Source organism: Molothrus aeneus, chromosome 14 (genome assembly GCF_037042795.1).
Source record: "Molothrus aeneus isolate 106 chromosome 14, BPBGC_Maene_1.0, whole genome shotgun sequence".
Lineage (NCBI taxonomy): Eukaryota > Metazoa > Chordata > Aves > Passeriformes > Icteridae > Molothrus > Molothrus aeneus.
In genome coordinates, this window is record NC_089659.1 from 11,591,852 (window position 1) to 11,606,241 (window position 14,390).

A 14,390-nucleotide genomic window follows, 5' to 3' on the forward strand; every position below is an offset into this window, starting at 1 on the left:
TTAGTCAGCCTACTTTTTGCCTAGTCCATTTCTAGAATCTTGATTTCTTTTTCAAACCACAAATGAATTATCCAACTGTCCATGCAACTCAGTGGATGATGGATACTTAGCTCCTTAAATGTAACCTACTATTTTACCAAAATAGTGAACTTTTGAGTTTTGAGAATTCTTAGGATCCTAAATGTAGTTCTGCAAACCAACAGTTTTATTGTGCTACATACTGCATTTTTCTTTTTTCCAGTCCTTTACCTCACTTCATCACAAACCACTGTCAGTTGACCTGACTGTTGAAAATGGGCAACGACTAAAGGTCATATATGGCTCAGTAGTGGGATTTCATGCCATTGATGTGGACTCTGGATCTGTGTATGACTTGTACCTTCCAACACACGTAAGAGAATCCAAAAACCTCCATTAATGCCTTTGCTCTTTGGGCTGTGTATTGATGATGATCAGGTTAAGAGTTGTGCTATTTTTCAAAAGAATGGTTAGTGGCAGCTAATGCAAACCACTTTTCACATAGTTTTATAACACTGAAGTCCTGTTTAAATGCTTTTATCACATTTAGAATATCAATTTTAGTGGTTTAATGTCAGAAAGCCTATTGTATGGACAGTACTATTTTTAATTGATTTATCCTGGAAATTTAGGACATAAACAGTCAAAGACACAATAATATCTACATGAATTTAGGTGACTTTTACAATCTGCCACTGTGCAGACAGCAGAAACCAACTTCAGACTAAATAAATTTGCTGATCTTCTTGCCATTCAGTTGTCCATGAAACCACTCTGTAAATTCAGAAGAAGTTTTACATTTTCCTTGGGACTTTCTCATTAGATTGTCAGTAAGTTAGCATGAAGATGTTGATTTCAGGGATATGTGTACATCTTGCATTGTGTTTCTGTTTGAGGTGATGGAGAGCACTAAATTCCTGCTTCAGCTCAGATAAGAGCAAATTGCCCTGCAGAAGTTAATGGCTGGCATGGGGCTGTCCAATATGAAGTCTATGCTATGGTGTTAATATTTTTGGACTTCTGTTTGTTTGCCTATTTTTTAACTATTCTTTTCAAAGCTGTGAGTCCCAAAAGCCAGAGAATTGGGGGCTTAGGTTCAGCAAACTGGCAGGTTCCAGATTGGCTCCAATCTGATGGGAGGCCCTGGCAGAGAAACTTCTGTGCACACTTGAACCCTCCCTGAAGTCAACAGTGCTCCACAGGGGCTGGGGGTGCCATGGCCTCTTTGCATCCCCAGACCATGTGTCCCAAAGTTATGCTTGGGAGGTCTGAAGAAATCTCATCCCAGATCTGCATGTTGCAGCCTGTGCTGTGAATCCATCTATTTTTAACTTTTCTCCACTCTCAGCCCCTCATTTTCAACCCAAATGAAAACCCCACTCCTCCTGTCTAAGCCACTTGATCACTCTGCTGCCCCTGCAAGCCACAGCCTTCACGTTCTGTCAGACCTGTGTTCCTGATGGACACAGTGTGTAACATTGGCTGTTAGATTTATAGGCTGCTCTTATTTGAAAAATGACTTCTAGCTGTTCTAACTGTTGAATCACCTGCTAAAGGCTTGTACTGTTTATTTCTGTGTTGGTTTTTTAAGGTACTTAGTATTTGTCTTGTTAGAGGATTTATTTAAACTGGCAGTACCTTTGTTAACTAGTCAGCTATGATGAATTCCCATCAGTTCATAAATTGAAGCGTGGTACCCACGTGCCTTTCTGGAAGTGGGTTGCTGAGCAAGGTGAGCAGTGACTTGTCAAAAGGATCATTAGCATAATTGGCAGAGAAGAAAGGCAAAGAAAAAAGTGAACTTTCTTAGAGGCTTTACTTTTTCAACTGGCTGCAAATACAATTAGGTACCTGATGAGACAAATTTCCCAGGTGACTGCCCTGAATATGTGGGGCACCTGAGACTGACTGCATTTGTGTGAGCTCTTCAGCCACAAGTTAGCACGGACTAAAAATATATTTTCCTTTCAGAGTCTTAGACCTGAAATAAATCAGCAGCTACAGCAGCTCTATCTTTTTTGATACTCTATTATTTCAAAAGAGCTAGAACCAGATACTTACCTCCAGGAGCTTTGTGGTGGCGATAGCCCAGACTGTAACAGGCTGACTTGAGATACTCTTGCTTTCTGGTAGCCTCTTTTCCTGGTTGCCCAGCTCTTTCTGCATCTCTTACCTGCTGCGGTCGCTCATGCGGGTCCCGAGGCGGCGCATTAAAATTGCTCTGCGGCTCTGGATCCCCGTTCTAGTGTTACGGATAGTTCTTGCGGAGGCACGGAGTCAAGTGGGTGGCCTGAGTGTATTCAGCTGGGCAAGTACAGCTTCGGTGCTTCTTTTACTGTTCGTTGTGCCCTTACAGTGTGCATAAATGTCTGTGCTTGAGGGGAAAAAAAAAAAAGACCTGTGTGTGGCTGGCTTGTGAGAATGATGTAAAGCTCCAGTCATATGCTTCCTATAAAAATATTAATTGTGGTGGTTTGATTTACTATGTAACATCCTGTTTTGAGTAGCGCTTTAAACAAGGAAGTGCTTTGTTACTGTTTTTTTAAGGCTGTCCTCTTTTTCTTTCCAAAATGCTTTCATAAAACCCCACCTTCATGGTTGTATACTTCACCTTTGGTTTTGGTTTTTTTTTTTACTTGGGATATGTTGGCTTCTGGGAGAGATTCGTGTGAGTGAAATGCACTGTTCCTGTGGCATGCAGAGGTGTGCCCAGCAGCCATCAAATGGGCAGCTATTTGTAGTGAAGGATCTGGGAAGGAAAGACAGAGTGAAAAGGTCCAGGGAACTTTTTACAGCAAGATAAATTCAATTAAATTTGCAGGTTTTTGACTTGTGAGTGGGGAAAGGGAAATATCATGGAAAGTGAAAGCACTGATCTCCTGGAATGTGGAAGTTTCTGTCCTTCATCTTCTGAAAAAGTTGTGAATTCAAATTTATTTCACCTTTCTCCTATTTATATAATGCAAGTATTTTGTGAGGGATTAAGTAAATATTATTGTGTCTCAATGGCTCCATGGCTTCTTGAAACCAATTAACACTGGTAAATTTAGTGTGAACTATTGAACATTGATTTATTTGCAAACCTGCTGTCATATTCAAAGGGGGGAGAAGGAGAGAAAGTCTGTTTCAGAGGCTTACTAGAAAACTATACAGCCTCTGAGAACAGGCATTTCTTTCACTTTCCATGAGCCATGAGCTAGTTCTTTTTATTGTTCTGCCAAGCTAGTTAGATCAATGTCATCACTGAAATTGCAGTCTGTGTTCTGATATAAATCTCAGTAAAATCCGATTCCAGATCCAGGGGACGATCCGCCCCCATGCCATTATCATCCTCCCAAACACCAGTGGCATGGAGCTCCTGCTCACCTACGAAGATGAAGGCATCTACATTGATATATATGGGCATTTCACAAAGGAGACTGTTCTACAGTGGGGAGAAATGCCAGCATCTGTAGGTATGTATGAAAAATAGCTCTCTATTAAATATAAGATGCTGCTGCATGAAGCCTGACTTCTTTATGAGGTTTGTATCTCTGTGAAAATGGTTGTATGGCACATAAAGCAGCTTCTGAGCAAAGCAGATGTGTAAAAGAGTAAACAGATTTATGGGTGTTTGTGTTAACACAGACAATGATTGCAATAGGGGCTTCCCATTTGGACACAGTCTGTATTCTTGTCACACTGTTTATTGCATCACACATTGACTATACAGACAGACTTCACTGAGGATGCAGCTTACCACCAGTTTCCACAGGGAGAATGATGTGAATTACAGAGGGGAAGAAGTGTTTTGGTTGTTCATAGCTCACAGCGTTTTATGTAGAAATTCACAGCTACTGAGGGGTCAGTTACTGAAGAGATCTGTAACTCCTGTCAAATGGCCCCTTCATTTTAGCACTTTAAATTCACAGGGCTGCCAGCCCAGGGTATTTGTGATAGATTCTTAATCTCCCCATGCTTGCAGTTGGCTGTGTAGGAGGAGATTCTGCTTGTACTGCAGCCAGGACAGCTGTTTGTTTCACCTTTCCCATAGGGCTTCAGGCTAACAGTGGGGAAAATGAAGCACAACATAGGCAGATTTTTGAGTTTATTACTTGCTAATTTCTGTCTCACTCCTGTTCTTTACTTTAAAACAAACATTCCAACAAAACAAGCCCAAGACAATTAGACTGCACAGAAGCCTGTTATTATCTTGGTGGAAACTGGATAGCACAGTGAAAAATCAAGGATGTTCACCTTTTTCCTTTCACTTCTACCTGAGTAGTTTTAGGGAAAGCCCATCTTTGGGATGTGGTACAAATCAAATCTGACTTCTGATTGAAATTATATTTCCACTAAAAATTAACCTAACATATAAACAACAACTCAAACTTCAGATAAGGCCTCTGTTAACTGTTATTTTAATAATTGTACCCCTAACTCCTATTAATTTTCTTAATCCTTTGATATCCTTAGCTGCAGACAAAAACATTATAAGAGAAGTGTGAATAACTGTTATTTGAATGGCCCAGCTTAGGGGCAACTTTACAGTTTCTTAAAAAATCCTGTTTTCCTGGAATTTCTATGCCCATTTCAAACCTCCTGAAGTCTGTATGAGCATGTCTCAATTTTCACTCCATGCTGCAGAGACAAAAGGGTCTTGTGTTACCCTCAGGGTGCTCTCTAGTCATCTTTTTCTCATTTCTTGATTTCTTTAAACAAGTATTTTGAAAGAAATGTTTGTAGTTGGTAAGAGTATTTTGATAGAAAAAAATAAAAAGTTTGTAATATAATCGATGGATTTAGGGCAGAGAATCTAAATATATCTTACTCATAGTCTGAAATTGGGACCTCTGTGACCAATCTGTTAATAAGAAATCAGAGAGAGGAAGCTCAAATCCCATAGGAAATTAAAAAACTGTAGAAGTATTCTATGTTTAATCTGAAAAATGTACACATATGTAGGGCTAAATATAAATATAGCTGTAATATTTTCTATGAAACAGGTTTCAAAAAGGTATTAAGAAACATCAGGTTAATAAGATTTGGGAGCACTCTTGCCTGTTTTTGTGAGTAATGAATTATTTATAGTATGTAGCCATGAAGGGTTGACACAAATCTGGATATTCCCAGAGGAACTAGTAAAAGTCTTTATTTCCTTTTCCCTGTACATTTTAGAAGCCTATTCTGTAGAGAAACAGACAGTGTAACCAAAAGGTGGTTAAATTACTGCCTCAATGCTCTACAACATACCAGCTGGAAGCATAGCATATTTTTATCTAAAGCTGCAGTGGAAAGTGGACTCAAAGTAACTGTTCCCAAGGTGCTCATGGTATAGGAGCTATTGTTCCAAAATAAGACAACTTTGAGTATCTGCTCTCAGTTCATCTCAAATGAAACACCTCTAAGAGCTCCCACATGGGAGGACTATCATGATTCAGTACTGACCTCTGAATTGATAACCTGCTATCCTTCACATTAATCTCCGTGTATAGATAAGTCATTATTACTGGACAACTGTGCAAATGGTGTAATGAGGCCATTTTGTTTGCATGCTGTTTCACAGAAGAAATTTGGGAAAGAATTTTTTGATTCTGCTACAAAACTGAAATTTTTTGCTGCTTGTACTTAAACCTGCCATTGTCAGTTGCCAAGTTCTGGGTATATTGGCCAGACAGCAAAGCATCAGGCCTGAACTTGGTGTATCTGGTTTATTCAGTTCCTTTTTGAATACTGCCTGGAGGTCAGATCTCTTCAGAACACAGCAGAAGTGGCCCAGCACATGACCTAGAGGTTGCAGCAGACACTAATGAAGTGGTTCCTGGGAGCTGCAAGGAAGCTATCAAATTAAAATCTGCCAAAGGCACAGATACAGACAGAGCATAGTGGCAGCTGGAGTGTAGATTTCATCTAGTGGAAAAGATCAGGAGACTTATTAGTTCTTTGTTGCTAGACCTATATGACCTATACTAAACAGAGTAGCCACAGAACAGTTTCATGCTGTTTATACACATGCACCTGCCTTGCTTCCCACCCCCAGAACCACAGGCTGCCTCTGTCTCTATTGTGTTCAAAAGCAAACTTTGAAAAGGTTAATGTGATGTCAGTTGGTACAAAAAATAGCAAAAGTTTGAGTCTTGTATCATTTTGATGTTTTTCAATTTATATGTGGTCTGGGCTTACTTTTCAAACACTGTAGACTGCATGGGTGCTGCCCTGGGCTCATGTTGCTGCTGCTGCACTGTTCAGAAGTGTTAATGACACTTTCTTCACAGCCTACAGCAATGGTGCCCTGTTGTACAACCTGAAACATAAAGAAAAGATTGTAAAATATATTCATTTCATGGCTTTGAGTTGTAGAAAATACTCCTCCTCTTTTGCCACTCACCCTTGGTTACTCACTGCTGCTTTGCTTTTAAAACAGGTTCATTTCTTCTTCTTTACTCATGACTGGAATACTGGGAAAGAATTATCTTGCTCTCAGAACTAGTGGCAGGGAAGCCTTCAGTGTGCACAAAGAATAACTGAAAGTCTTCTGAACAGATTTAGGGGAAATTTATAGACTCTGAGGAAACTAAAATCACAACACTGTAACCAAACCATATGTGTTTCCGAGGAGGTATGATTTTATACATTTGTTCTAACAACAATTATAAAGCAAGGATTCCAAGTTAATGTTAAATCAACCCTGCTAGAAGTATATAAAGTCATGTGGGCATATTGCCTTTATTTTCTGCTGTCCTTCTCAAGCAGGATTGCAGGCTGTTGTTTCCAGTATCAGTCTGTACTGAAAGTTCAATTTTTAGACAAAAACCTAAATCAACATGGAAGGTTTTAAGAAGCAGACCTTGCTCACACTAATAATGTAGGGCAGATATACACTGTCAAAGGAAGCTAAAAGCCAGTCCAGTGCACACATTCCCTCTACATCATTTCAGAGCAACAGAATTCTCAGACTAATACAGTAACAGTTGATAGTTGAGCAAGAAGAACAATTTCTGAGCATTGACTACCAATAGAGCATAACTAATGTGATTTTACCTTGGAAGCCCATACAAGTACCAGTCAGAGGTCTTTCACTGAAACTGTGCCTAATTTGAAATCGGTGGTCTTAACTCCTTCATCACTATTCCAGTTTCTTATTGCCAGATTTAATGGGAGTATTGTACTAAGCTTCCACAGTGCTAGAATATATTCTTTTGGTTTTGGAAATATTGCATATAACCAGGCATGGGAAGACACCAAATTAATCATGCCATGGTCTCAGATTCTGAAGTATTCAGGTTTCAGACTAAGCTGAACTCCATAGTAAATACAAACCCTGCTTCCTACTAGGAACAGAGTGCAGTGGGTACAGAGAAGACAGTCAAGACTTTTCTTGAATATGAACAGTTAAAGGATGAGAGGCAAAGATGGGCACAAGTTGCACCAAGATATTAGGAAGAAATGTTCAGCCTTGAAAGTAGTGATGCATTGCAGCAGGGTCTTGCAAAGGTTGTGAAATATCCACCCAATCATATCTGTACAAGGTCCTGAGTAACCTTGTCTATTTTGGCCCCACTTTGGGGGGGGACAGTGGTTAAGCAAGATGCCCTTCAGAGTTTTCCTCCAAGCTTTTGTGAGTTTAAGATATACAGTAGTAGTTAAGATTTATGTCTAGAGTTCAAAATAAGTCTGAGAGGACAAACTGAAATTTAGTTACTATTCCTAAGGCTTTTTTATGCAAACTTAATCAGATCCATAATTAACATAAATGAGGCAAGAATCAGTCTTTCAGCTGTTAAACAGTACCTTTTTTTTTTTTTTCTTGTCTTCTAGCTTACCTCCTTCAGTCCAATCAGGTCATGGGCTGGGGAGAAAAAGCAATTGAACTACGCTCTGTGGAAACAGGAAATCTGGAAGGAGTATTTATGCACAAGAAAGCACAGAAGCTAAAATTTCTATGTGAAAGAAATGACAAGGTACAGAGATGACTACAGTGTGGTGACTTAGCAAAAATGAGTAACAGCTGACTATGATACACCAGTTAATTCTGGTAACTTTGTTACTGGTTATTTCCTACCTTGGTATAACTTCCCTCTTCAAAGCCAGTGTAGTCACTGGTCCCACAAAGCACCCATTATGGATATTCATTAGGGATGCTGCACACATTCCCACCCCCAGCTGTTAGAGCTCTCTATTCCACCCAGCCTTCACTGCTATCAGTGAAGACAAATGCAGGCATTGTGAACTGCACAGCACCACAGGTGTAGTGGGGAGGGTTAGTGAGTGAGCCCCAAAAATTCCCAGCTACAGAACTGCCTCTCCTGAACTACTGAAATTACATGAGTTAGAGCAGTCATCATGGGGTAAAAAAACGCAACACTCCTAATTGCAGACACCAGAGTTTGGATAATGAGGTTGGATAATGATTTCTTGCATATAGCAATTTTGGTAAATGTTCTCTGAAATCTGTTTAGTCCCACTGTCATATTTAGAAAACTGAAATCCTAAAACCTTAGATAATTATTTTTAAATGTTCTCCTATGTATTTTCAAATAGGGAGAGAAATACATTTTTAAAAATGCAGTTGTACCACATATACAGTTTCACTTTAAAAAGTTTCTCAGGGGATTAAAATTCAATTGTGATATATGTGTATCCTTGTATTTGGGACTGTGGCATTCTATCACCTTTCTTATATGAGTAAAAATATTTTCATAAATATAAACTGACAGTAGCATCTTTTTTTTCTTCTTCTTTTTTTTTCCCTTTCAAGGTGTTCTTTGCATCTGTACAGTCAGGAGGCAGCAGTCAAATATACTTTATGACTCTTGGTCAAAATGTACTATTCAACTGGTAAAGCACATCAAAATGAAGACAATGAAAAATTCCCTGTAGGTAGCAGTGTAAAATTCTCAGAGGTAATATACACAAATTTGTACTTCTTACCTACAAAAATGTTGTCATTATTGACTTATTAAAATTCATATTCTTTCAGTCTGGAAAGAATTCCATTTTCCTGTTGAAGTATTGCAAACATGTTTAGTTGTCTTTCAAAGTTTGTTGCAAACAAAGATTGTATTAGGAGACTTTAGTGAAGAATGTAGCCAATATAAGAAGCTCCTGTACTCTGAAAAATGGACAGCTACACTTTCACAGGTGATGTAATGTTGGTATCTTGAACTGAAGTCACTTTTTATGGACAGTGACAGCTGTAGGCAGATACAAAACCACAGTTGGAATCTATTTTGGTTTGGGATCCTTTTGCAGTTTAAGCAAGCTGTTACTGTCTTAACTTGAATGACTTGTCCACGCCTTACAACAGGGAAGGAGTAAAAGGGTTTGTGGTGGGTCCCAGCCAGACTAGAATGCTTGAGGGATCCTCCTTGGACCTTGAGGGATCATCCCCTGTGCTGGGTGGACAGGTGTGTTTCAGTACAGAGTTGTAAAAATAGTTAATTCTGAACATGTGCCCCATGTGGGAGATTTCTACCAATGCAGGGAGGGACTGACTTCGTGTTTCTCTCAGGGCTGGATGCCTGAGCCCATAGACACAGTTACTGTAGGATGTATTTGTAAAAACAGTTTAAATACTCAGTCAAAATCGTAGATACATAAAGCATTATGAAACAGAACCTGTAACTTTCATTCGCAGCTGGGACCCACACTTATATGAATTGATTTAAAGGCACTACCCATGTATATAAAGAAGGGCACAAGAGCAGGCACTTTCTTTTCTTCCTTCTTGCTCTTTCACATGAAGTCTTTGTGTATTTGTATGTAAATATAATCTTTCCACAACGGATATTAAGATTAACAAATGTATTCTTAATATAGCTATGAAAATATCCAAAGAGTTAATCTATTATAAATAGAAAATATAAATAAGTCCAGGTGCTTTCTATGCTAATTATACCTAAATAAAGCTGCGTCTTCTAGTGTTATTGGTGCCAGTGTTTCTGCATAAACTCTGTTCTCAGGGGCTTATAAGTTGGCCATAAAACTATAGAGATATAATATATACATATATATATATGTACACACTATATACAATCATATACTATGATTCAGTTTTAGGGTTAAATGTAATCCTTATGTAGCTGATTTTTGGATGTGCTTTGAAAATGTAGAGCATCAAATGTAATACAAAAGAGCTCATTCCAGACATGATACAGTAGGGATAATGCTGTGGGCAAAAGTGAAATCACTGGTTCCAGTGCTTGAAAATAGGTATTTTTACTTGAAATATTTGATACTGAAGGGTGCAGGAAAAGTGTGTTGGAATATCTCAGAAGTGTGTTTGTCTACCTCAAGGATGATGGTTCTGTGTTGATAAGAGGCAGAAATAGAGCTGTTGGAGCTGGCAGCTGTCCAGTGTGTCAGTCTGGGTGCTGGCAGTGATGCTGTGACTGACAGGTGCTCAGAACTGTGTCCCTGTGCTGTCCCAGCAGGGAATCAAATTAGGGGCTAATCACCCTTCCCCCTGTTCCCTGGGCTGGCACCTCCCTGCTGCAGGCAGGTCAGAGGTGCCTGCACTGTTGCTCTTATGTTTTTGGCTATCTGGAGGACTGCACTTTCCAAAGTTACTAACCTAGCACTTTTCACAGGCACTAGCTTATCTCAAAATCTATAGTGCTTTTTAATGAAGAATTTTCCTTTTAAATGTTTAACTAACAGAAAAATAAGCCTGAAGCCATACTAAACAAATACATTTAAATACTCAAAGTGGTTCTTAATGTATGTGAGTGATTAGCTTGTGCAGACTTGAAACCTGAATGGAAACTGCTTGAGCAGAGCTGTGTGACAACAGGAGCTCTGTTGTAGTAATGTTCCTGCCTGTTGCCAGGGCCAGGGCTGGGGCAAATGAGCAAAGCCCGGCTTGGCTACCTGTGCTGCTGAAAATTTGGGCTTGTTGCATCGGACTTATAGAGTAAACAAACAACAGGGGGGGAAAAAAAGCCACCAACAAAACCAAACAAGTCCAAATCTATAACAGAATCAGAGATGAAAGTTACAATTACTAGCAAAAAGTAAGTTGGAGACAATCAATTTATAAGCAACTTCCTTGCTTTTGACTTAAAAGTCCAAGAGACTGTGAAGGAAGAGCAGCTTTCATTTTGCACACAATAGGTGTGCAAAAATTGCAGAGCTGCTCGTGCTGCAAGTAATCAGTGATCCAGGCTGCCCTGTAATATTTTGAAAGTGTGCTTATCTCAGCAGCCTCTGTACTACAGAGAATGCATGGGATTTGTCCCTCCCCTGTTCTGGTGTCAGCAGGCTGATATTTTCCTGATGCTAGGGACTAGTTAAAAAGAATTTAGCAAAGAACAGTTGGAATTTATAACAAGTCATATGAACAGATTAAGAAGCAAATGTGATCAAGCTTAAGTTTACTGTAGCATAAAATTACAATGACAATACGTTGACACACTGTGAAAAAGTTTAACTCTATGCTAAAAGGGAAAAAACCCAACCAACCACAAGTTCAAGAGAGGGAATATGCACTATTACATTGGGATTATAATTCATTCTGTTTCCCTCTGTTAGCTTTCTTCTTTCTAGCTCCAATTCAAAGCAGTGAGTCGGATTTTCATCTTCTATTCACTGTAAAAAAAACATTAAAAATTTTCTATGTGTAATTATGGAAAGCATGAGGCACTTAGAAGTGAATGCTTTTGAAGGATTTAGAAGTGGTATTGGAAATAGCAACAGCAACTGAATGCAACAAGGAGAAACCTGTGGCATTGTCCCTCTATCAAGAGATAGTCAGAAAGGCTGAAGATGAGAAAGAGCTCAGAGATGTTGAGAAGAATAACAGAAGAAAGAGGAAGTGACTGAAGAGGAGGGAAAAGCTGAAGAAAAGAAACACAAGTAGCCAAAGGTAAGGGAGTGTATGTCTGGCACAGCATATTGCTGTAGGAGGAATACAAAGGTTAAAAGATGTTAAGGAAAAGAAAGTAGCCAAAGAAATGGAAAGGTGTCTGAAATGACTGGGGGGCACTGAATGAGGGAGCATTTTGAATAACTGTTCAGCTCAAAGCAAAAGTACAAAGGCCAGAAGAAAAAAATGTAAAAAACCAGTAACCAAGGTTACCCAGACATAATTTTAACTATGCAAAATGTATATCAAATTTGTAATTTCATTTTGTGAGGTGTTTCACTAGCTTTACCCTTTCACTAACTTTTAAAACCAAGGAGTAAACTGCTTAATGTGTTTTCCTAGTGATGTCACTTTGACATGAAAAAATGCTACAGGGGCAGAATGTTAAGGGTCCATGTCATCAACCCTTTGGTACATGCAGTCTCCTAATGACAGGTGGTGCTCATAATGTTGCATTTGCCACACAAGATTGTGCTGATGCTGCAGCAATGTAGAACTGTGTGTGTATGTGCCTGCTTTCATTTTAGGCATGGTGAACTCTCTTTTGCAGCCTGAAGCTTGGCACATGACTTCAAAACCTGGGAACCATGCAAGTTATGTACTGTATGCTATGTATTGTTCTCTAATGTGGAAATTGTACAATTGAAACAGTAATAAAAATACTCTGAAAAATCAAAACTAGTATCACACTTGTAATGATTCTGTTATATTGACATCAGCTGTTGTAAAAATTGTAGAAACCTTTGTTATTGTTTTCCAAATCCAGTCACCATTCTTAGGGAAACATTCACATCTGCCTGTAGGAACAAAGCAAATATATATCCTTGTATGGATAAAGATGCCCAGGTGACAGTGTGAGAGTTCAGAGTGGACAGAGTGCACCTGAGGGTGACAGCCAGTGCAGTGCTGTGTGTGCTGCTAATGAGCTTCCCTGCATTTCTGTGTGTCTGCCCTTCTCTTCACACAAACACCCCGTGGCATGAGGGCACTGGAACTACAGCAAAGTGACAGCTTGCAGTCAGTGATGCTACAAGAACTGGCTTTTGTGCACATCAGCCTGAGTGCCAGGTTAGCCCAAGTCACTTTTTCTCAGGTAAGCTCACATAGTCTTTATTGCCACTGGCATTGTTTCTCCAAAGATTGATTGACCAGGGGTGAACACAAGTATTGTTTAGCACACTTGGTTGTAGGCATATAAAAATCATATTGTCTTCAATGAGCTGCTTGCACACCCTGACGAAGCAGGCTCAGCATAACACAAAGCCCTCAGTTCTTGTGATGTGGTACAGCCATCTGCTGATGGCTCCTCTCCAGTCATTACTGATTCATTCTCTGAGTGTTTCTCAACTTCCAGTTTCTAATCCAGTCATATCAGTCCCACTGTTCAGGTATGGTAGGGAAATTACATCTAGATGAACTCACAGCATAACCTTTTAAAAACTTGGTGTTGACACACTGACAGCAAGATACACCCTTGTTCCAGTTTTGAAATTGGTGTGTTAGCTGGACCTCTGCTGGTGAGAAAGAAGGCAGCAGGAGCAAGTTCCTAAGAGAAGGAGCAATCTTGTATCTGAACCTGCAATGCATACAGATTTGTCCAGTATAAAGTATTAACTCTGCTATCAGTCCCCATCAGTCCATTACCACTCCACAAAAGCTTCAGCTTCAATGAATGAAACCCCAGTGACCCACAATAAAAATGGCAACAAATGCACATGTAACAATAACCTGTGTACGAATAAGTTTCTTCTGCAAATCCCATCATGAGCACAGACAAAAGTGGAGATAAGCTAGGGGCGGTCCACAGATTTCCTCATTATACCCACAGGTTATTTAATAACAAAAAAAAATGCACACCACAGATATCCATTGTATGTGATGTGAAATCACATCCTGTGCAAGATCATTTGTTCATTTTTTTAAACTGTAAATGCCATTTTATCAGTTCACACAAGTCATATGTTTACTGGGGAAGAAAGACACCCTGTGGAAGTTTTGCCCAATATTTAGCTTCAATATAACACAAATTACTGATTTGTTTTAAACTTTCTCACTGAGGAATGCACTGTGATTATCATAAAATCCATAGTGTCTTAGCATTCCTAGAGAATTCTAAAGGCCAGCAAAAGCTTGTGCTTTATACCCCTTTGTCTAGTTTTTTCAGTCTATTTAAAATTATTCAGGTGACAGGTTTTCCAATTTCCCCATGGCAAATGCTCCACAGTAACAAAGGCAGTAGACCAAGGATACAGCTGTGCTCAGGCTGGAGGAACTGCTCTGGCCCAGCACCTGAGCCAGCTCTGCCTAAGCTGCAGCCACACTTCTGGATTTCCAGACTATCTGGACCAGTGACACTATAAAGACTGGAAGTTGCTACTCTTCCTGGCCTTTTCTTTTACCCCTCTCCTTACTCCGTCCTGCTGGAATGTCTGGGGTGGGCAGGGATCTCTGGAGGACATCAAGACCAAGCCCCCTGCTAAAGCAGGGTCATGCAGAGCAGGATCCCATCCAGACAGATTTTGAGTATCTC

The 14,390-nt window shown here is 39.6% G+C and overlaps 1 protein-coding gene across 1 annotated transcript in view; it reads left to right on the top strand.

The window, feature by feature from the left end:
- NRK (Nik related kinase) overlaps positions 1-12,538 on the top strand; it is an 88,617-nt gene extending 76,079 nt beyond the window's left edge. Inside the window, exons 28-31 of the mRNA XM_066559298.1 lie at positions 242-391; positions 3,314-3,473; positions 7,816-7,958; positions 8,756-12,538. Of these exons, the coding sequence (XP_066415395.1) occupies positions 242-391; positions 3,314-3,473; positions 7,816-7,958; positions 8,756-8,839 (537 nt within the window). The 3' untranslated portion in view covers positions 8,840-12,538. The remainder of the gene's footprint in view (positions 1-241; positions 392-3,313; positions 3,474-7,815; positions 7,959-8,755) is intronic.
- The last annotated feature ends 1,852 nt before the right edge of the window (positions 12,539-14,390 follow it).